This window comes from Triticum aestivum, chromosome 5A (assembly GCF_018294505.1).
Source record: "Triticum aestivum cultivar Chinese Spring chromosome 5A, IWGSC CS RefSeq v2.1, whole genome shotgun sequence".
NCBI lineage: Eukaryota > Viridiplantae > Streptophyta > Magnoliopsida > Poales > Poaceae > Triticum > Triticum aestivum.
In genome coordinates this window covers 523,782,882-523,807,122 of record NC_057806.1, presented here as the reverse complement: position 1 = coordinate 523,807,122, position 24,241 = coordinate 523,782,882, and the positions used below count along the sequence as shown (strand labels likewise).

The following is a 24,241-nucleotide window of genomic DNA, read 5'->3' as shown; positions in this document are numbered from 1 at the left end:
CTTATGATACTCCCACTATTCTTGTAGATCATGAAAAGAATGCTTTAGGTGCTGGTTATATTGTTGAATTCATTCATGATGCTACTGAAAATTATTATGAGGGAGGAACATATGCTTGTAGGAATTGCAATAATATCAAGTTTCCTCTCTATGTGCTTAAAGTTTTGAAGTTATGCTTGTTTTACCTTCCTATGCAAATTGATTCTTGTTCCCACAAGTTGTTTGCTCACAAAATCCCTATGCATAGGAAGTGGGTTAGACTTAAATGTGCTAGTCATATTTTTCATGATGCTCTCTTTATGTTTCAATTCTTATCTTTTATGTGAGCATCGTTGAAATCATCATGCCTAGCTAGGGGCGTTAAACGATAGCGCTTGTTGGGAGGCAACCCAATCCTATTCTTGTTCTTTAATTTTTGCTCCTGTTTAGTAACAAATAATTCATCTAGCCTCTGTTTATATGTGGTTTTATGCTTTTAATTAGTGTTTATGCCAAGTAGAACCTTTGGGAAGACTTGGGGAAAGTCTTTGCGATCATGCTGTAAAAATAGAAACTTTAGCGCTCACGAGAATTGCTGCCATTTTTAATTGGAGAGTGATATTTAGTTAATTCTTTTTGCAGATGATTAATAGACAAATTACTCAGGCCCAAAAATTTATTTGAGAATTTTATGAGTTCCAGAAGTATACTTTGATACAGATTACTACAGACTGTTCTGTTTTTGACAGATTCTGCTTTTCGTGTGTTGTTTGCTTATTTTGATGAATCTATGACTAGTAAAATAGTTTATAAACCATAGAAAAGTTGGAATACAGTAGGTTTAACACAAAAATAAATAAATAGTGAGTTCATTACAGTACCTTGAAGTGGTGTTTTGTTTTCTTTCGCTAACGGAGCTTACGAGTTTTCTGTTAAGTTTTGTGTTGTGAAGTTTTCAAGTTTTGGGTAAAGATTCGATGGATTATGGAACAAGGAGTGGCAAGAGACTAAGCTTGGGGATGCCCAAGGCACCCCCAAGGTAATATTCAAGGACAACCAAGAGCCTAAGCTTGGGGATGCCCCGGAAAGCATCCCCTCTTTCGTCTTTGTTCATCGGTAACTTTACTTGGAGCTATATTTTTATTCGCCACATGATATGTGTTTTGCTTGGAGCGTCATTTTATTTTATTTTGTTTTGATTGCTGCTTGAATAAAATACCAAGATCTAAAATTATTAAATGTTAGAGAGTCTTCACATAGTTGCATAATTATTCGACTACTCATTGATCTTCACTTATATCTTTCGGAGTAGTTTGTCATTTGCTCTAGTGCTTCACTTATATCTTTTTAGAGCACAGTGGTGGTTTTATTTTGTAGAAATAGAATAACTCTCATGCTTCACTTATATTATTTTGAGAGTCTTTAGAACAGCATGGTAATTTTCTTTGGTTATGGAATTAGTTCTAATATGATGGGCATCCAAGAGGGATATAATAAAAACTTTCATATAAGTGCATTGAATACTAAGAGAAATTTGATACTTGATGATTGTTTTGAGATATGGAGATAGTGATATCAAAGTTGTGCTAGTTGAGTAGTTGTGAATTTGAGGAATACTTGTGTTGAAGTTTGCAAGTCCCGACGCAAGCTTTTAAATCTAGGCCGATACGACCGATATATAGGACGATATATCACTTTTGGGGCTCCACCGATATAAACATAACATATCATTTTGCAAAAATCATTTTCCAACATATCATCCGATATGGACCGATATATCGACCGATATGGCCGATATCTGGCCCGATATGTACACTGATATAGGACGATATGTAGACGACAACAATTATTTATTAGATAGCACTGAAATAAGATTATGTATTTGCAACTTCATTATATATTATCAAAGTCATCCACAATGTTTCGTACAAATGCATATATATCGTACTATTTTTAACCATTGAGTAAGCATTTTGTGCAACTCTCCTTAATAGTTTCTTAATCGACAAGTTAATAAACTAAGAATCTAAAAGTGTTATGTTAAATTTTTGATATCATACATTTTGTTTTACTAAAAATAAATGTTTTGAAAAATAATAACGAAAAACAACTACACATGTTTTCGATGATATATCTACATATCGTCCGATATATCACCCGATATCCGACATCCGATATGTCAAAGCCAAACCGATACGAAGCCGATATCTGATATTTTAAAGCTTGAGTCCCGTAGCATGCAGGTATGGTAAACATTGTGTAAAAAATTTGAAACATGAGGTGTTATTTGATTTTCTTCCTTATGAGTGGCAGTCGGGGACGAGCGATGGTCTTTTCCTACCAATCTATCCCCCTAGGATGTAACACCCTGAGACCGTTGCGCCAGGTGTCTTCCAGTTATTCGCTGTTATTGCCATGTCATTTGCTTGCGTGTTGCATCTTGCCATGTAATCATGTGCATTGCATCATCATATTTTCAAAACTTGCATCCGTCCGGGTTTCCTCCAGTTCCGTCTGTTGTCCGTTCTGAGCCCAGAAACACTTGCACGCGCCCGCGACACGTCCGAAATAGTATTTTATAAGTGGCCAGAAAATGTTCTCGGAATGGGAAGAAAGTTGGCGTTCGGTGTTATTTTGTTGTCAGTAGGCCGCCTGCCAAGTTTCATCGCGCTCGGAGTCTGTTTGATGCCCCAACGGATAACTATAGCGGCAGTATAGCCGGTCTTATTGTGAGATGTTTTCGGTCTTCGGAAATCATGTCGAGCTGCATCTCTTCCCCCTTCTCTCAGACCAACCCGCTCTCCACAGTCCACCTAGGCCCATGCCTACCGCTCTTTGCACAGTGCATCGGACCTCCTCGCGCGCGCGTCCGAAAGCTATCCCGGACTCGACCGGGTCGGTCGTCATCGTTGGGTCCGGATCATCCCCAAACGTCTACAAAACATCTCCGTTTTGTTAATGGGGCTTCCTAACCTATTTATCCGATATCATTTGATTACGATCGGAGGGATGAGATAGTCCTACCCACACCCACTTTCTATAAATAGCAGTGCAATCAGCGGACGAATCCCTAATTTCTAGGGATCCTCCTAGCGCCGCCGCAACTCCTCATGTCTCCTCCTCGTGTTCCCCACCGAGCCAATCACCTTCGGCCCTTGTTTTCAGGTCCACTCCACCAACCGCCACCTCCCACTCGATTTGGACCGCCAGATCGCGGATCCGACGGCCCAGGAGGCTCCCCCAACGCCCCAGCGCTCGTCCCTGCCTCCCGGCCGTAGCTCCCTCGCCCCCGCTCGATCTGGCCGCTGAGATCCCGAACGCCTCGACCCCAAGCTCCACCACCCGCCGGTGGCCTCGATGGTACAGCAGCAGCTGCCGCTAGACCGGACTCCCTCCTCGCGCTACCTCCTTATTTCTCTTCTTTCCCTGTCTCATCTCTCGGTCTCTCTTCACTGCATGCTCGAACAGGAGGCCGTGGAGTTGCCGTCTTGAAGCAATCGACTGGCCAAAACTTCAACGCCGGTGAAGACCTTCTCCAGTCCTTGAACCGCATGGGGTTTCCGCACCGCGTGCACTTGCCGCCCGTCGCCGTCAAATGCCAGCGCCGCCGTGCTTCTGCCGTCCGCGTCGGCAAGTACAGCGCCCAGCCGCGCCGACCTCCTGCAGCTCGTCCCAGCGCTGGAACTGAAGCCCGTGATTCCCGTCGGACCTCGCCTCGCCGGAGATACCCAAGTCCATCGCCGCCCTCCGCTGCTGCTTTGCCGCCGTCCAGCCGTGCTGCCGTTCCCCTGCTTCCTCTGCTTCCTGAACGAGCGAGGAGAACGACCGCGTGTCGCCTGCGTCCGTTGACCGCGCGAGCATCGTCAGCGCTCCCCTCTGCCTCGCTCGTGGACTGGATCCAACGCCTCTTGCCAAGGCCCAGCACCAAGTGAGCCAGCCCGTTTCCTTGTCGGCCCAGCCACGCCTCCTCAGGCCGGACGTGAGCAGCTCTCCCATCCCAGTTCACTTCAGTTTCAGCCCAGACATGGTTTTTTTTCTTCTGTCTGGCGTTTTATCTATTTATCCTGGAGTTTGCAGATTTACAGAAAACCCCTCCTTGTTCATGCATATAATAACTTCAGAACCATGCATCGGATTAAAATAAATTATATATGGAACTTACTTAGAATTTCGTGTAGATTAATAATTTGCAACTTTCATCCATGTCTAAAATGTTTTAAATGTTGTTTGTTTAAATTTTGCCTATTGCCTTGCTAAAATGATTTAATTCATAACTTTTCAACCGTAGCTCCAAATTTAATAAACTTTATATGTAAATGGGGTAGAAAAATGTCTAGTTTAACATGGTGCACTCTTCTTGCATGTTTAACAACTCTAAAATATGATTTAGGGCAGAGCAGTACCAAACCTTAAAAGTTGCACATGAGGAGTTTCCGGACTTGTTGCTTGTTGATCCGGCCTCATTTAAACTTGCCTAGATAGGTAGTTTTCATTTGCTTCACCTCTTGCCATGTTAAGCAATATTTAATATTGTTGGGTACATAAATGAGATCGAACTAAATAACTTGTTGTGGTGTTTCGTCAATATGCAACTCTTTGCATATTGATCTCCACTTAATTTGTAGAATTGCTTGTGCACTTTGCCATGCCATGCCTCATTAAACCGGACATGCATCATGCCATGTTCATGTGGTGGTTGTTTACTATGTTGTTTGCTTCTTTCCGGTGTTGCTTCTTTGGGTTGGTTCCGATAACGTCGTGTGGTGAGGATTTGTTTGACTACATCCGTTTGTCTTCTTCATGGACTCGTTCTTATTCCTTGCGGGATCTCAGGCAAGATGACCATACCCTCGAAATCACTTCTATCTTTGCTTGCTAGTTGCTCGCTCTATTGCTATGCCTATGCCGCGATACCTACCACTTGCTATATCATGCCTCCCATATTGCCATGTCAAGCCTCTAACCCACCTTGTCCTAGCAAACCGTTGTTTGGCTATGTTACCGCTTTGCTCAGCCCCTCTTATAGCGTTGTTAGTTGCAGGTGAAGATTGGAGTTTGTTCCATGTTGGAACATGGTTATTGTTGGGATATCACAATATCTCTTATTTAATTAATGCACCTATATACTTGGTAAAGGGTGGAAGGCTCGGCCTTATGCCTGGTGTTTTGTTCCACTCTTGCCGCCCTAGTTTTCGTCATACCGGTGTTATGTTCCTTGATATTGCGTTCCTTACGCGGTTGCGTTATAATGGGAACCCCTTGACAGTTCGCTTTGAATAAAACTCCTCCAGTAAGGCCCAACCTTGGTTTTACCATTTGCCTCACCACCACCTACTTTTCCCTTGGGAGTCGCTCTCTCGAGGGTCATCTTTATTTTAACCCCCCCTCCCCCCCGGGCCAGTGCTCCTCTGAGTGTTGGTCCAAACTAGAGCCCCTACAGCGCCACCTCGGGGAAACTTGAGGGTTGGTTTTAGTTGTACGGATTGCTCATCCAGTGTGCCCTGAGAACGAGATATGTGCAGCTCCTATCGGGATTTGTCGGCACATTCAGGCAGCTTTGCTGGTCTTGTTTTACCATTGTCGAAATGTCTTGTAACCGGGATTCCGAGCCTGATCGGGTCTTCCTGGGAGAAGGAATATCCTTCATTGACCGTGAGAGCTTGTGATGGGCTAAGTTGGGACACCCTTGCAGGGTTATGAACTTTCGAAAGCCGTGCCCGCGGTTATGGGCAGATGGGAATTTGTTAATGTTTGGTTGTAGAGAATTTGAAACTTAACTTAATTAAAATGCATCAACCGCGTGTGTAGCCGTGATGGTCTCTTCTCGGAGGAGTCCGGGAAGTGAACACGGCGTTGGAGTTATGCTTGAACGTAAGTAGTTTCAGGATCACTTCTTGATCACTTCTAGTTCGCGACCGTGCTTTGCTCCTCTTCTCGCTCTCATTTGCGTAAGTTAGCCACCATATATGCTAGTGCTTGCTGCAGCTCCACCTCACATACCTTTTACCTACCCATAAGCTTATATAGTCTTGATCGCGAGGGTGTGAGATTGCCGAGTCCCCGTGACTCACAGATTACTTCCAAAACCAGTTTGCAGGTGCCGATGATACCGTGCAGGTGACTCAACCGAGCTCAAGGAGGAGCTCGATGAAGATCTTGTTCATCGTGTTATTTTGTTTCAGTTGATCAGTAGTGGAGCCCAGTCGGGGCGATCGGGGATCTTTTGCATTAGAGGTAGTCTTCTTTTATTTTGGTTTCATAGTCGGACCTTGATTGTATCTCGTTGATGTAATGCTATATTTATGTATTGTGTGAAGTGGCGATTGTAAGCCAACTCTGTACCTCTTTCTTATTCAGTACATGGGATGTGTAAAGATTACCCCTCTTGCGACATGCCTACAATGCGGTTATGCCTCTAAGTTGTGCTCCGACACGTGGGAGATATAGCCGCATCGTGGGTGTTACAAGTTGGTAATCAGAGCCAGGCCCGACTTAGGAGCCCCCTGCTTGATCGAATCGCTGGCGTTGTTGAGTCTAGAAAAATGTGTCGAGTCATTTAGGATTATATATATCGGAGAGTAGTATTCTTTTTACTCCTTAGTCCCTTCGTCGCTCTGGTGAGGCATCCTGACGTAGAGTTTTGACTCTTCTCTTCTCAAATTTCACAAAAAAATTAGGATCACGCGGGTATCTTGTAATCGTTCTGATGGATTTGTGACGAGAACATTGTTCTTGGTGCCTCCTGACATTTAGGGATTGTGGCAGTGTCCCGGGGAGTTGAGCTCCGAGGTGTTGTCGTCACAATTTTATCGTTGCAGTTCTGGAATACCTAAGTTTCACCGACATCAAAAATCTCTTTTATGTAGTTGTTGGTGAGATAACCTCGAGGCCACCCAGTACTGGGGTGGGAGTTCGAGAGTATTGCCATAACTCGTATAACGGATGCTTTTCGAAGGTTGAGGTAAATGATTTCCGAAGGTTTCTTGGTTATGTGTTGAAGGATGGATACAGCTGGATGTAGGATTTGTTAGTTTTGGGTGAGATTATTATGCTTCCCCTGTATCCCCAACACCTGATTGCATAACCAGAAAGTTTCGGGAGTTTATAAGTGGGAATTCAAGTAGCTCTTAGGATATCTTTCCGACAGATGTATGATATGAGATTGGGGTTCGACGTCTAGTGGTCCGCCTATCCACGGTTGGTTTTACAGTGGTCTTGTTGTGTCTTAAAGAGTCCTTGGCTATGCTGACTCGGGGACGCTTCGTATGTCATGTGCACTGCCTTGTACATGATGGTGTTGTACGATCGAGCCCGTGTGGGCCCCACCACGAAAACTTCAGACGAAATCTCTATCATATGTTTGTTCCAGCTTATTTTGCAAGCCAATCCTTGTTTTGTTTTGATTTGTGGTATTCGAGTTGCTTCAATGTCAAATGTTGATTCCATACCTTCACTAAGCGGTGTTCTCATGCTCCTATGTGAATACTAATCCTTCATGATAATAGAGATTGTCATGTCAATCCCTTTCAATTGGCGTGTTTCTCTTCAAGTGGATCCGATCATTTCTACATTCGCGAGATCATTTCTCAGTTCTTCTCAATGGTGCTCATTTCATCCGTCCGAAGTTGCCTTTGTTTTCCCGCCCTCCCACCATTTTCTTCAAGGATTCAGATCTCTTAATCATGTATCCTTTTATTTGTGAGAAATCCCTTTGGTCTTTTCTTTCAATGTTTTACCTGGTGTTTCTTATGAAGATTCTAACGGAGCTTCAAGTTCATCATTCTTCGTTCCCTTTCTCCTCCGGTGGATTAAATTCAAGCTTTTGGTGTTGATCATATCCCTTAACTCGTTTCAAATGCTTTCTCATGTCGGTGCACCTCTTAATCATCCGCTCCTCGCTATTCATTTGTTCCGGAGTGTTGAAGATATCTCAGAAAATTCAAGTTTCCATCTCAATTCGTTCATGCTTTTGCGAGGATTTTACCTCATTCAAGCCATTTATTTCAACCGGCGCAATCTCTCTTTTAAATTGTTCAACGGTGTTTCTTTTGAGTGGGCCCTAACCCACAGGTCTTTTCCCAGTATCTTACCTGACTCTTCTAATTTTCCCGGAGCTTCTCAAATTCTTTTCCAAGTTTGACATAAGAATGAGTTATCATCAGTCAAATGCCTTCTCCAAGATCTGTCACATTCTTTTCATCTTTAGTTCAACCTTTCTAATTTTCATTCCGGAGTGTCTCAACAAATCATGATGGTGTTTCTCGTCGTCATTCTCGCGTTTGTGAAGACCGAAGAAGAGTTTCTCCTCAATCTTATCCGTTCTCCCAAAGATTCGTGATTCTAGCTTGATGCCATCCTCTCATAATTGTTTTTCATTGTGAGGATTCTTTTCACCTACCCGGAGCAATTCAAGATTCTTTTCAATTTGATTCTCTGAAGGCCATATTTTCAAATATTAATCATTCTCAGCTTTCAGCTTTTGTTCTCCAAATCTTACCGGTGCATCGCTCAAGTAACCATTAATTAGTTCAAGATCTCTTCATTATCTTGTTTCTAAATTCTCTCAAGCATCTTCGTTCATTTGCTAATTCTTCACGGCACTTCTTTATCTTTTCTTCAATCATTTTCAATTCTTACGGTGGTTCTTCCAAGATTCTTCTTCCTTCGTTTATCATATCTATGTATTCGTTGTTTTCAATCCTACCGGTGGATTCGTTGAAGACCTTCTCAAGTTCATGCTATATCTCTCTTCAATCCTTTGCAACTGGAATAAGTAGTATTCCAAATCCGTTTCTTGTCATCAATTTAAAGTGGTGAAGGGTGAGCATAACATAATTCTTATTCTTGATTCACCCAAGTGATTAATTCCTTATTCCATAGGCTCATCAAATTGTCGGTTCGAGATGCTTTATCTTTTATTCCGGAATTCCAAGCTTCCATTTTATCTCGTCATAAAGCTTCATCTAATCATCGCCAAGGCTTCACCTTGTGTTTTCAACTTCTTTTTCCTTCATTATTCTTTTCTTACCGGAGTTCTTCATGGAGGCTCTACATGATGGTTAATAAAGGATTTAATTCCTTCTCGAAGTGTTCAACGAGATTCTTTTCAGAGGAGCTCAAACATTCTTCATCGTGCAATCCGGAGTGCAATTGTTCTCCCTTATCTTTTGAGGTGGCAATATATCATTCTTCATTCAAAAGAATGAGATATTTAAATCCATCAACCTCTTCCTTGGAGTTATCTTGTGTCATGTTTCACCTAAAGCCTTCCCTAAGGATTGTTGCTAATTATGGTGCTCATAAATGACCCAAGTTCTTCATCTATACTCTTGGTGAAATAAGTTTCTCGTCTTCCTGTTCATATCAATCCAATCTATTGTTTCCATTAGTGGCAGAATTCCACCTCATAATTTCGAGATGTTTTCTATAAGTCCACTACAAGTTTACTCTTTTCGTTGTTGGTTTTCCAACAACTACGTTCGACCCTTCTCCTAAAGCTGCTTTCAAGCTCATTTGGGGTAGAAGATATTGTTTACTCCTCCGTTCATTCCATTCCATCCTCTCATTTCTTCCGGGGGCATTGTGATGTTGCACTCTTCAACCCATCTTCTTGTTTTGTCAAGATCATTTTCTTTCCTTTGCTTATTCATTTAACCGGTGTGTTGTGCCATCTGCTCGAGTTCTTTTCGCCTTATCAAGTATTGCATCTCTTTTCAACCGGGGTGCTGCCCGAATTTGTTCTTCCTTGTTCCTCTTTTATAACGGAGTGCTTTCAACTTCGTTCATCTCCGTGGTTGTCTTCCTTTCCAGTTGTTCAACTTTTCAAGGTTCTTTGGTTTCACTCATTTGTCAAAGAGGCAACTTAGTTTTACCCCTTCTCTTCCTCTTTTGTTTTCCCTCCGGTGCCATCCTAGATCTCGGGACGAGATCCTCTCGTAGTGGTGGAGTGTTGTAACGCCCCGAGACCGTTGCGCCAGGTGTCTTCCAGTTATTCGCTGTTGTTGCCATGTCATTTGCTTGCGTGTTGCATCTTGCCATGTCATCATGTGCATTGCATCATCATGTTTTCAAAACTTGCATCCGTCCGGGTTTCCCCCAATTCCGTCTGTTGTCCGTTCTGAGCCCAGACACACTTGCACGCGCCCGCGGCACGTCCTAAATAGTATTTTATAAGTGGCCAGAAAATGTTCTTGGAATGGGATGAAAGTTGGCGTGCAGTGTTGTTTTGTTGTCAGTAGGCCGCCTGCCAAGTTTCATCGCGTTCGGAATCCGTTTGATGCCCCACGGATAACTATAGCGACAGTATAACCGATCTTATCGTCGGACGTTTTTGGTCTTCGGAAATCGTGCCGGGCTGCATCCCTTCCCCCTTCTCTCAGACCAACCCGCTCTCCACAGTCCACCTAGGCCCATGCCTACCGCTCTTTGCACAGTGCATCGGACCTCCTCGCGTGCGCGTCCGAAAGCTGTCCCGGACTCGACCCGGTCAGTCGTCACCGTTGGGTCCAGATCATCCCCAAACGTCTACAAAACATCTCCGTTTTGTTAATGGGGCTCCCTAACCAATTTATCCGAGATCATTCCATTACAATCGGAGGGATGAGATAGCCCTACCCACACCCACTTTCTATAAATAGCAGTGCAATCAGCGGACGAATCCCTAATTTCTAGGATCCTCCTAGCGCCGCCGCAACTCCTCCTGTCTCCTCCTTGTGTTCCCCACCGAGCCAATCACCTTCGGCCCTTGTCTTCAAATCCACTCCACCAACCGCCACCTCCCACTCGATTTGCACCGCCAGATCGTGGATCTGACGGCCCAGGAGGCTCCCCCAACACCCCAGCGCTCGTCCCTGCCTCCCGGCTGCAGCTCCCTCGCCCCCGCTCGATCTGGCCACTGAGATCCCGAACGCCTCGACCCCAAGCTCCACCACCCGCCGGTGGCCTCGATGGTACAGCAGCAGCTGCTGCTAGACCGGACTCCCTCCTCGCGCTACCTCCTTATTTCTCTTCTTTCCCTGTCTCATCTCTCGCTCTCTCTTGCACTGCATGCAGTGGCGGAGCTTGAAAAAAAAAGTTGGGCGGGCCGAAGAGCACAATATTCTTCAAATTCTAAAGCATATATACTATTTCAATAGATATAGTCACTACACCTTCTGTTCACATTGAATACAAGATGAGCAGATGCATATATATACATATATACTACCGAGACCAAAATAAGCCATAACATTTGACCATATATACTACTCCAAACCAAAATAAGCCATACCATTTGACCATCAGGCAAAGTTGTGTGGAGTTACATACTACAAATCAGCATTCCGTTCCTTCACGCATTTGAAATCTTCAATGATATCTTCATAGCTGTACTTCTCCAGAAGTTCACCCTCTATGTTAACTAACAAGTTATTGGCAAGAAAGTCATCCTCCATTGTATTGCGCAACCTTGTTTTAATGATCTTCATACTGGAAAATGCACGCTCAGCACTCGCCGTAGAAACTGGAAGGGTAATGAGCAAGCGGAGTAATCTTTCAATCAAATTGAAGACAACATGTCTTCCTGACTCCACAAGGCATCGACAAAGATCAATCAAGTTTGATATATTTCTCATATATTCATCCTTGGAAGCATCCAAAACAAAATGTTTTAGTTGTAGTTGTAATCCATAGATATCTTGTTGGGGGAAGTCTGCTGGGTAGTACTTTTTCACCATGTCACATATATCACTAGCTTTAAATCCTCTAAATTTGTTTCTAGGAATCAAGGTGGCACTAGTGGTTAGAAGATCCATTACCTTCTCATTGAACCTATGATTTAGTTCAAATAGTTGAGTGTCCAGTGTTGCATAGAATATTTCGACTCGAAAGTAATGCTCCTTGGTCAGCTGATTGGGTTGATGGCGGGCACGGCCACCACGCATGATGTAAGCTTCCTCAAAGTCAGGAATGACAATGGAGTGGTTTGTACAGAACTCAACAACTGTGACAATAAATTCTTGGTAGCCATCATCTGATCTTAGTTGTTGGAGACACTCTTTAGTTGAGGAGACTAAATGAACAGCATTCACAATATCTTGTGACTTCTTATGTAAAGCTTGGCCAAGCAATTCGGTTATCTCAAATATCTCCTTCATCAAACATAAGTTAAATATGAACTCGAAGGAGGACAAGTAGCCGAAACAAGTGTCGGCATCTGCACGCAATGAGCCAATTGATCTATCGGCTGCTATATCTTGGATGACAGAAAAAACAACACCAAACATCTTCATAAGGCTGTAAACTGAACCAAAATGAGAACCCCACCTTGTCCCCTGGTCGCTTAAGGGTATGAATCTGATTTGCCCCTTGTCCTGTCTCAATATTGGCATTAGCAATTGCATTTTCAAGTTCAACTAGTTGGGCTTGATGGAGCTGATCATGTCGCTTTGAAGATGAGTCAACGGTGTTTATGATGATAGAGCGGTTTTTGGAAGACTTGAGAAATAGAAACCACTTCTTTGGATGCCCTTTTTCACCAGAAGGTTTATAGATCTGTAGCTCAGGTTGCATAGAACCTAACAGCAAATATGCTCTCCGCACACTATCTCTTTGTTCGGGTGGATATTGCCAAATTTGCGGGCGTAATCCTGGGTCTCGCTGCAAGAACTCGACACCTCGGAATGTTATAGGTTCGTTTGCATGAAGACCTTCATCTTGGCTCTCTGGGTGTGGCTGTTCAATTTCAAGCATTGGCAAAGGTTGATCTGCCATTGGTGAAGGATCTTCCTCAAATCCAATCATGTCATCATCTCTTTTTGTTTTGAAAACCAAATCAATTTTTTGCTGACTGGCCTTGCCCATGGCTGCCTAGACCCCAACTTGTAACCTGTAAACACAATGGAATGAATTATTTATGCTACAGCAAGCCCAATTGCTCAATTCTGGAAATGAAACTTGCCTACTAAATTAGGAACCATCCACTGTGTTCTGTGGACACTTGACACTAAACCAGTATGATCTTCAGTGAAATATTCAGCCAATTGGGAATTTTAGGGATCTAGGTTCTGTTCAGGGGAATGAACGATGACCTAGGTTCTGTTCAGGGGAATAAAATTGGGATGATTTGAATCGATTTACCTTCGCAGCTTGTAAGGATTCAGAGAAGGATTTTCCCAGTTGGCAGTTCACTGCCTCGCCCTCGCGCCGCCACCGTCGCTGGCTAACCTGCTCGCGGCTGCGTGTGCACGTCCGCTCGTGGGTCGGCTAAGGAGTGGTTGTGGCCGGTGGAGCGTTGGATGAAGTGGAGATAGGAACTGATGTGCGCCGTGCCCGTGGGGCAGGCCCGCGGCAGCCCGCGGCTGCGCTATGAGACGGCGGTTAGCGGCAGCTCCGTTGTGTGCTTTTTTTGGACGTGCGGCTGTGCGTGTCTGCGAGGCAGAGGCTTATGTGTGTATCGGCTGTGGGCTGCACCTGCGTACTGGTTGTGGGCTAGGCTGGCCGGCTGGGTATGAAGCATATATATATATATAAAAAAAATTGCTCCAGACCTGGGCGGGCCACGGCCCACTTGGCCTTGCAGAAGCTCCGCCAGTGACTGCATGCTCGAACAGGAGGACGTGGAGTCGCCGCCTTCAAGCAATCGACTGGCCAAAACTTCAACGCCGGTGAAGACCTTCTCCAGTCCTCGAACCGCATGGGGTTTCCGCACCGCGTGCACTTGCCGCCCGTCGCCGTCAAATGCCAGCGCCGCTATGCTTCTGCCGTCCGCGTCGGCAAGTACAGCGCCCAGCCGCGCCGACCTCCTGCAGCTCGTCCCAGCGCTGGACCTGAAGCCCGCGATTCCCGTCGGACCTCGCCTCGCCGGAGATACCCAAGTCCATCGCCGCCCTCCGCTGCTGCTTTGCCGCCATCCAGCCGTGCCGCCGTTCCCCTGCTTCCTCTGCTTCCTGAACGAGCGAGGAGAACGACTGCGCGTCGCCTGCATCCGTTGACTGCGCAAGCATCGTCAGCGCTCCCCTCTGCCTCGCTCATGGAATGGATCCAACGCCTCTTGTCAAGGCCCAGCGCCAAGTGAGCCGGCCCGTTTCATTGTCGGCCCAGCCGCGCCTCCTCAGGCCGGACGTGAGCAGCTCTCCCAGCCCAGTTCACTTCAGTTTCAGCCCAGACATGATTTTTTTCTTCTGTCTGGCGTTTTATCTATTTATCCTAGAGTTTGCAGATTTACAGACCCCTCCTTGTTCATGCATATAATAACTTCAGAACCGTGCATCGGATTAAAATAAATTATATATGAAACTTGCTTAGAATTCCGTGTAGATTAATAATTTAAAACTTTCATCCATGTCTAAAATATTTAAAATGTTGTTTGGTTAAATTTTACCTATTGCCTTGCTAAAATGATTTAATTCATAACTTTTTAACCGTAGCTCCAAATTTAATAAACTTTATATGTAAATGGGGTAGAAAAATGTCTAGTTTAACATGGTGCACTCTTCTTGCATGTTTAGCAACTATAAAATATGATTTAGGGCAGAACAGTACCAAACCTTAAAAGTTGCACATGAGGAGTTTCCGGAGTTGTTGCTTGTTGATCCGGCCTCATTTAAACTTGCCTAGGTAGGTAGTTTTCATTTGCTTCACCTCTTGCCATGTTAATCAACATTTAATATTGTTGGGTAGATAAACGAGATCGAACTAAATAACTTGTTGTGGTGTTTCGTCAATATGCAACTCGTTGCATATTGATCTCCACTTAATTTGTAGAATTTCTTATGCACTTTGCCATGCCATGCCTCATTAAACCGAACATGCATCATGCTTGGTTGTGCATCATGCCTGGTTGTGCATCATGCCATGTTCATGTGGTGGCTGTTTACTATGTTGTTTGCTTCTTCGGGTTGGTTGTGATAACGTCGTGTGGTGAGGATTCGTTCGACTACATCTGTTTGTCTTCTTCATGGACTCGTTCTTCTTCCTTGCGGGATCTTAGGCAAGACGACCATACCCTCAAAATCACTTCTATCTTTGCTTGCTAGTTGCTCGCTCTATTGCTATGCCTGTGCCGCGATACCTACCACTTGCTATATCATGCCTCTCATATTGCCATGTCAAGCCTCTAACCCACCTTGTCCTAGCAAACCGTTGTTTGGCTATGTTAACGCTTTGCTCAGCCCCTCTTATAGCGTTGTTAGTTGCAGGTGAAGATTGGAGTTTGTTCCATGTTGGAACATGATTATTGTTGGGATATCACAATATCTCTTATTTAATTAATGCACCTATATACTTGGTAAAGGGTGGAAGGCTCGGCCTTATGCCTGGTGTTTTGTTCCATTCTTGCCGCCCTAGTTTCCATCATATCGGTGTTATGTTTCTTGATTTTGCGTTCCTTACGCGGTTGGGTTATAATGGGAACCCTTTGATAGTTCACTTTGAATAGAACTCCTCCAGCAAGGCCCAGCCTTGGTTTTACCATTTGCCTCACCACCACCTACTTTTCCCTTGGGAGTCGCTCTCTCAAGGGTCATCTTTATTTTACCCCCCCCCCCCCGGGCCGGTGCTCCTCTGAGTGTTGGTCCAAACTAGAGCCCCTTGCAGCGCCACCTCGGTGAAACTTGAGGGTTGGTTTCAGTTGTACGGATTGCTCATCCGGTGTGCCCTGAGAACGAGATATGTGCAGGTCCTATCGGGATTTGTCGGCACATTTGGGCGGCTTTGCTGGTCTTTTTTTACCATTTGTCGAAATGTCTTGTAACCGGGATTCTGAGCCTGATCGGGTCTTCCTGGGAGAAGGAATATCCTTCATTGACTATGAGAGCTTGTGATGAGCTAAGTTGGGACACCCCTGCAGGGTTATGAAATTTCGAAAGCCGTGCCCGTGGTTATGGGCAGATGGGAATTTGTTAATGTCCGGTTGTAGAGAACTTGAAACTTAACTTAATTAAAATGCATCAACCGCGTGTGTAGCTGTGATGGTCTCTTCTCGGCGGAGTCCGGGAAGTGAACATGGCGTTGGAGTTATGCTTGAACGTAAGTAGTTTCAGGATCACTTCTTGATCACTTCTAGTTCGAGACCGTGCTTTGCTCCTCCTCTCGCTCTCATTTGCATAAGTTAGCCACCATATATGCTAGTGCTTGTTGCAGCTCCACCTCACATACCTTTTACCTACCCGTAGGCTTATATAGTCTTGATCGCGAGGGTGTGAGATTGCTGAGTCCCCGTGACTCACAGATTACTTCCAAAACCAGTTTGCAGGTGCCGATGATACCGTGCAGGTGACTCAACCGAGATCAAGGAGGAACTCAATGAAGATCTTGTTCATCGTGTTGTTTCGTTTCAGTTGATCAGTAGTGGAGCCCAGTCGGGGCGATCGGGGATCTTTTGCATTAGAGGTAGTCTTCTTTTATTTTGGTTCCGTAGTCGGACCTTGATTGTATCTGGTTGATGTAATGATATATTTATGTATTGTGTGAAGTGGCGATTGTAAGCCAACTCTGTACCTCTTTCTTATTCAGTACATGGGATGTGTAAAGATTACCCCTCTTGCGACATGCCTACAATGCGGTTATGCCTCTAAGTCGTGCTCCGACACGTGGGAGATATATCCGCATCGTGGGTGTTACATATTAGCGTGCGCATAATGCTTGGTTTTTGATGACTTGTATATTTTTGCAATAAGTATGTGAGTTCTTTATGACTAATGTTGAGTCCATGGATTATACGCACTCTTACTCTTCCATCATTGCTAGCCTCTTCGGTACTGTGCATTGCCCTTTCCCACATTGAGAGTTGGTGCAAACTTCGCCGATGCATCCAAACCCCGTGATATGATACGCTCTGTCACACATAAACCTCCTTATATCTTCCTCAAAACAGCCACCATACCTACCTATTATGGCATTTCCATAGCCATTCCGAGATATATTGCCATGCAACTTTCCACCATTCCGTTTATTATGACACGCATCATCATTGTAATATTGCTTTGCATGATCATGTAGTTGACATCGTATTTTTGGCAAAGCCACCATTTACAATTTATCATACATGTCACTCTTGATTCATTGCCCATCCCGGTACACCGCCAGAGGCATTCATATAGAGTCATACTTTGTTCTAGTATCGAGTTGTAATCTTTGAGTTGTAAATAAATAGAAGTGTCATGATCATCATTAATAGAGCATTGTCCCAAAAAAGGTCAAAAAAAGAGAAAGGCCAAATTAAAAAAAAGGCAAAAAAAAGGAAAAGCCAAATAAAAAAAATAAAAAATAATAATAAAAGGGACAATGCTACTATCATTTTTTTCCACACTTGTGCTTCAAAGTAGCACCATGATCTTCATGATAGAGAGTCTCTTGTTTTCTCACTTTCATATACCAGTGGGAAATTTTCATTATAGAAATTGGCTTGTATATTCCAACAATGGGCCTCCTCAAGTGCCATAGGTCTTCGTGAGCAAGCAAGTTGGATGCACACCCACTTAGTTTCTTTTGTTGAGCTTTCATACATTTATAGCTCTAGTGCATCTGTTGCAAGGCAATCCCTACTCCTTGCATTGACTTCAATTGATGGGCATCTCCCTAGCCCATTGATTAGCCGCGTCGATGTGAGACTTTCTCCTTTTTGTCTTCTCCACATAACCCCCTCATTATATTTTATTCCACTCATAGTGTTATCTCCATGGCTCACGCTCATGTATTGCGTGAAAGTTGAAAAAATGTTTGAGATTACTAAAGTATGAAACAATTGATTGGCTTGTCATCGGGGTTGTGCATGATGAGAGCATTCTTGTGTGACGAAAATGGAGCATGACCAAACTATATGATTTTGTAGGGATGAACTTTCTTTGGCCATGTTATTTTGAGAAGACATGATTGCTTAGTTAGTATGCTTGAAGTATTATTATTTTTATGTCCATATTAAACTTTTGTCTTGAATCTTATGGATCTGAATATTCTTGCCACAATAAAGAGAAATACATGATGAATATGTTAGGTAGCATTCCACATCAAAAATTCCGTTTTTATCAATTACCTACTCGAGGACGAGCAGAAATTAAGCTTGGGGATGCCGATACGTCTCCAACGTATCTACAATTTTTTTATTGTTCCATGCTATTATATTATCTGTTTTGGATGTTTATGGGCTTTATTATACACTTTTATATTATTTTTGGGACTAACCTATTAACCCAGAGCCCAGTGTCAGTTTATGTTTTTTCTTTGTTTTAGAGTATCGCATAAAAGGAAAATCAAACGGAGTCCAATTGACCTGAAACTTCACGGAGCTTATTTTTGGAAGGAAAGCAACCCGGGAGACTTGGAGTCCATGTCAAAGAAGTTTCAAGGGAGCCACGAGGTAGGGGGGCACGCCCACCCCCCTGGGCACGCCCTCCACCCTCGTGGGACCCTCGTGGCTCCCCTGACATCTTTCTTCCGCATATATACATATATATATATATATAGGTGGGCGCGCCCTCCACCCTCGTGGGACCCTCGTGGCTCCCCTGACGTATTTCTTCCGCCTAAACACTATTCTGATCACGGGATCAGAATAATATTCTGATCACAACCTGACCTGCCCCGCTAGTAGTACGTTGAACTTCCCTGTGAACTAGGTTGAACTTCCGCCAACATTGCCCAAATGGGGCTTGCGATATATCGTTGGAAAGCTATGGAGACCAATATCATGACCTAACTTAAATTTTTGGCAAAATATAAGCGGTTAAAGAGCAGTTTTGAAAATCGTTTTTTCTTCACACAAAAAACGTGAATCGTATTTTCGATCGCATTTCTAAACCGTTTATCGGAATGAGGCATATAATATGGCTTTGGAAAGATGCTGCAAAACCGCTCCTTCCACATATTGAAAGTTTTTCTCTAATTCCCTATGGTTAAAGAGTAATTTGAAAAAACGTAAATTTCGTAAACCGAACAGCTGAGTTCATGTTTTCGATGTCATTTCTAAACGGCTAATCCAATGGAGGCATATGATACGGCGTTGGAAAGCTTATCAAAATGCGCTACTTTTTCATCTTGAAAGTTTTTTTCTAATTTTGAATGGTTTAAGAGTAATTTAGAAAATGGTCCAAGTCCTACCGAGTTCGTATTTTTGAGCTAATTTTTTAACTGTGCGTCCGAATGCAGCAAATGATATGGCGTTGGAAAGCTTGAACAAATGTGAAACTTTTTGGTATGTATTGTTTCTCCCAATTCTTTACGGTTTTAAGTCAGTTTCGGAAATGGTGAAAAACGTATTTTCGCCGTAATTTCTACAAACTTTATAGGAATGGGGCAAATAATATACCGCTGAAAAGCTACGGAAAATGCGAAACTTTTTCATGTTGATGGTTTTCTCTGATTCCTAACCGTTTTCAAGTAATTTTGAAAACAGCGGGATCATGCGTTCTGCCTTTATCGCGAAACAGATTTTTCAAAAATGCACCGCGTGAAGAACCTGAACTTCTCGGCGCGTGTACCTGAACTTCACTCTGTTTTCCACGTGATTTTTTTGCTTATAGGTCTCTATCCACTGCTCGTAACTCTCCATCCATTCACCGTAATTGAGCAGGTGATATACTGATGGAAAGCTGCTGTAAGCACGCAAGTTTCCCGTGTTGATCATCTTTTCATACTCGGGACGATTTTAAAAGTTTTTCATCTAAAATTCATTCAGCGTAGTAGTTGAACTTCCTGCTGTTTTCACGTTGAACTTCTGTTACGTATTTTTGTTTGTAATTTTCTTATCCATTCGTTAGTGTTACACAAATAATATTCCTTTTGTACAAACGTCTCTCACAATAATTTTTTTAACTTTCTCCGAACGAGGACTTGAACTTGCACAAATGATATTCCTGTCGTTTTGAGGTAAATTAAAAAATGGTGAGATCATGATTTATGCATTCATCGCGAACGAAAATGCACTATGTGAAGTAGTTGAACTTCTGGGGCATGTTTGTTTGAACTTCACTCTATTTTTTGACGTGCTGTTTTTTGCACCGCGTGAAGTAGTTGAACTTCTGGGAGATGTCTGTTTGAACTTCACTCTGTTTTTGACGTGCTGTTTTTTGCCCGTAACTCCCAAACCACTTACCGAAATTGAACAAATGATATACCGATGGAATGCTGTTGAAAACTTGCAACTTTCCTGTGTTTATCAGTTTTTCATACTCACGGCGGTTCAAAAGAATTTTTTGAATATATAAAAATGTGTTTTAAACAGTATACATTAAATTTTAAACTGCTCATCGGAATGTAGCATATAATATACGGTTGGAAAGCTTATGAATAACATCAAGTTTTTAATGTACACAGACGTTACAAATTCGTTGCCGTTTGAGAGCAGTTTTAAAATGGCAAAAACAACATCGTTTTGCCTGTTTTTTACATGTAATTGAAGGTCGAACGTCTCGCACTAGAGTGCTTGAACTTCACAAGGAGGAGCACGTGAACTTCTTGCATCAAACGTTTTAGGCTTTTAGTTTTACATTCTTTTATTCTCACCTGAAACACATTCCCTGTAGTAGTTAAACTTCCCGTTGTTTTCCCCTTGAACTTCTGTCATGTATTTTTGTTCAACCTCTCTCAGAAGAATTTTCGAACTTTGTCGGGCCGAGCACTTGAACTTCTAGCAACAAAACTTTTATCCTATGCTTTTTCATTCTTTTTTTCCATACAAAATGCACATAGTGTAGTACTTGAACCTCTCGCAGTTATCAATCCAAACTTCTCTCGATTACATGAAAATATTCGAGTTTTTTATAGACATCGAACCGCTCTAAAAAAAATCAACTTCTTTGTGTGCTTTTTAGAAATGTGAAAATTGGAGTTTTGTTAGAAACATCAAACTTCTTCGTCATTTGAAATTGAACTTATTCGTTTTACTATTTCATAACTAGAAAAAACCAATTTTTCAAATAAATATCAAACTACTCCGCCTTTTCCAATTGAACTTCTTTGTTTTATTCTCTAGTAACGTGAAAATTTGAGTTTTTTATATACATTGAACTACTCAATTTTTTAATTGAACTTATTGCTTTAATATTTAGTGTTGGGGAAAATCTGAGTTTTTAATAAACATCAAACAGCTTCATTTTCTAATTAGGACTTCTTGGTGTTATTCATCAGTAACACGAAAAGTCCCCGAACCGCTCCGGTATTTAAATTTGAACTTCTAGGTCTTTTTCGAAAAGAGGGAAAGTCTGTTTTTATAAACTTCCTGAACTGATCATTTTTTAAATTTTAACCTTCTTGGTATTTTAAAGAACATTGAACTTCTTCATTATTTAAATTTGAACCTCTAGGTTTTTTGTACAAACGGGGAAAATTCATTTTTTTTGCTCTATAAATGAGCTGCTCTATTTTTTAGTTTGGTCATCTTGGTTTATTCTTTAGTAACGGGAAAAAATCTGAGTAGTAATAAACATTGTGTCGCTCCATTTTTCAAATTTGAACTTCTAAGTGTTCTTAACGAAAAAAAATCACCTTTTCAGGTTTTTTCCTTTGGCTATGAAAAATATCTATGTAATTTGTAGTAAACATCAAACAACTCTGTTTTTTTATTTGGACTTCTAGGGTTTTTTTAGATAGGGGAACATTCATTTATTTAAATTTGACCTTCTTCATTATCTAATAAAAATTTGAACCTCTGTCACGAGAATTTTTGAACATTCCGAGGCAGAGCACTTGAACTTCTTGTTCTTTTTTAGACTTTGCCTTCTTATTCTTTTTTTGTTGTATGGATCACACACCATGCAATACGTGAACTTCTAGATGTTATCACGTTGAACCGCTCTTCGTTTTTTTGGTGCCGCGTCATTGAGCAGGTGGCCGTCCGCAGTGCATTCATTGAGGAGCTACAACTTTTGGGGTGGGTGGCGCAGCACCGAGATGGCAGTGATCATGGCTGGATGATGGTGCGCGTGAGGTTGACGACTGCTGCTTTGCCAGCAGGCGCGGGAGGGAGGTCATCGCCGCGGTGGATCTAGGGGAAGGGAGTTCGCCGCAGTTAATTTGAACGTCATGGGTTTATTTCTTTGGTAATGTGTGAATACATGTGGGAAAATATGTATAAACATCTAGGTGTATTTTTGCTTTTCTCGTTATTTCCAAACTCTCTGGTTTATTTGGATTTGAACTTAGAGTTAACACTTTTATGGTGAGGTTTTGTTAACAATTATTGCTCTAATACTCTCTGCCTCTCATGTTTTTCATTTTTTGAATCATGGGTTGCATCGATTACAAAGACCAATACAAAATTATATACACTAACATGGGAATCTTCTTTTTTTAATACGCATTGAACCATACTGTAATGCCAAATGAAACATACAAAATAAGGATGCCAGGATGAAACATATATAATTTTCTGAATCATGAGGTGCTAGGATGAACTTCTCTCTCTCCATTTTGGTCAATTAAGAGAAACTCTAATGTAATGCCAAATGAGACATACAAAATACACGATCATACACCCCATATGCAGAAGATACTAATAAAACTATCAGAAGTTCAGTAAATTAATAGCTAGACGTTCAGGTGTAACAAAACCACCACGGGCCACAACTATTCCCATTAGAAACTAGTTTCTTCTATTTGGGAACACTTCAAACCGAAATAAGTTGGTATCCTTTTTGTGAACAGTAAGCACCAAAAACCAGCATGAATTGGTAATGCAGTAAGACACTGAAGAATTGCTGCACTCCAGGTCCTTTTTGTTGAACTCCATCCTGAATAAAGAACCATTTATGTGGAGGTAACAACAGCGTCAGCAGAGACCAGCGGTGTAGGGGGAAGCAGCCGAGGGCCTGGGGGATGCTGGCGGTGGTACACGGTGGCGCGAGCGGTCGGTGGTGGCGGATGGCACAGTGGCAGTTGCGCTCATGACCGGAGCAGAGCAGGAAGGAGGAGCTCTAATGCAGAAGCAGGAAAACATCAAAGCCTAATTTCTCAGGCACATCAGCATCCAGTGTCTCAACTAGTGGTTCTGAGCAAAGAAAATTGCAATATCAATTTATATCATCATATATATAAATAAAAGGGGGAACAGACCTGCATTTTCACTTTTTTTTGTCAACAAAGTGCAGTTCAACAACGCTCAAACTAATTTCATCCATCACATATATAAAAAGCGTGCTCCAAGTGCATTTTTCAGAAACCAAATATACAGAATCAATCTTTGCAAGAAATTTTCGTTCAAATTCAAAGAAGTTCAAGCCCTCCTGGAGAGAGAGTTCAGTGAAGAGAGGGAGGGGAAATTCCTAATGTTGAAGAGGAGCGGCATGGTTGGAGTTGAGCGCCATGGCGGTCCGGGGCAGGGGCGGCATCGGCGCAACGGTGAGAGGGAAGGGGCATCGCATCGATGGAAGGATCTCACCGGAGCACACATAGGTCAGATCCGCGCCGGCAACCAAGGGGGTGGAGGTGCGGTGGTAGCAAGATGCAGGGGCGGCGCTCGATGGGACGCAGCCAGGAGGAGGACGACGCGTGGACAGAATCGATCGTCCATGGGGGAGGAGGCTCACTGGCCATGGGGGAGTATGCCTGTTGGCCATGTGGAAGAAGGTCCGTAGACATGAGAGAGGGGGCGCGTCGTCCATGGGAAAGGACCACCGGCGATGGGGGAGGAGGCGCGCCACTGTTGAGGGAGGAGGCCCGCCGGCTGAGAGGGAGGAAGAAGGTTGGCCGGCCGGGAGGGGGTGGTGGGGGTGGGGAAGGTGGGCCAGTACCCTGTGGGAGGAGGCACGTGGCGGCGAGATTCAGGGAGGGTGGCGGTGGTGGCGAGATGCAGGGGCGGCGGCGCGTTGAAGGGTGAAGGGGCGGGGGCGGCGAGATGCAGGAGGCGGCGGGACACGATCTGGGGAGGGAGAGAGGCACGCTGGGGCTGGGGAGACGGCGGTGAGAGGCGCCGGATCCAGGAGAAGGAGGCACCGTCGCGGTGGATCACAGGGGATCGGGGGAGGTTAGGGACGAGCGGTTGTGGGGTGGTGGCGCCGGATCCTATGATTAGAATAGTGTTGTCCTATATATATATATATATATATATATATATATATATATATATATATATATATATATAGGAAAATAGATTCTACCACTTAGTGGTAGTTACCTCCACCTTTTAAGCCGTTGGATTCTTTTAGATACGTGCTTCTCTAAACGGGTCGTAGGTGTAAAGGTACTGCCGGTTTCCAGATCCAATCCAATAACATCCAAACTTTCCTACTTTCGTGCCTCTATAAATTAAAAAACAACAGTAGATCAATTAATCCCCTCGTTTTCCAATCTA

At 43.2% G+C, this 24,241-nt stretch overlaps 1 protein-coding gene across 1 annotated transcript; it reads right to left on the bottom strand.

Annotated features, from left to right (window-relative positions):
- Positions 1 to 11,063: 11,063 nt before the first annotated feature.
- LOC123107475 (uncharacterized) lies at positions 11,064 to 12,247 on the bottom strand. Its single transcript, XM_044529465.1, has 2 exons — positions 11,775 to 12,247; positions 11,064 to 11,479 (listed from the first exon to the last, which is right to left on the bottom strand). The coding sequence occupies exons 1-2, from the start codon at positions 12,240 to 12,242 to the stop codon at positions 11,441 to 11,443; spliced, it is 507 nt and encodes a 168-aa protein (XP_044385400.1). The 5' UTR covers positions 12,243 to 12,247; the 3' UTR covers positions 11,064 to 11,440.
- Positions 12,248 to 24,241: the final 11,994 nt, after the last annotated feature.

What these genes read in the sequence shown, in the direction of transcription:
- LOC123107475 (XM_044529465.1), bottom strand. Translation starts at nt 12,242, where the DNA reads ATGTTTGGTGTTGTTTTTTCTGTCATCCAAGATATAGCAGCCGATAGA. An exon ending in ATCATAGGTTCAATGAGAAG is followed by an intron (nt 11,480 to 11,774) that starts GTAATGGATCTT and finishes TTACCCTTCCAG; the next exon opens with TTTCTACGGCGAGTGCTGAG.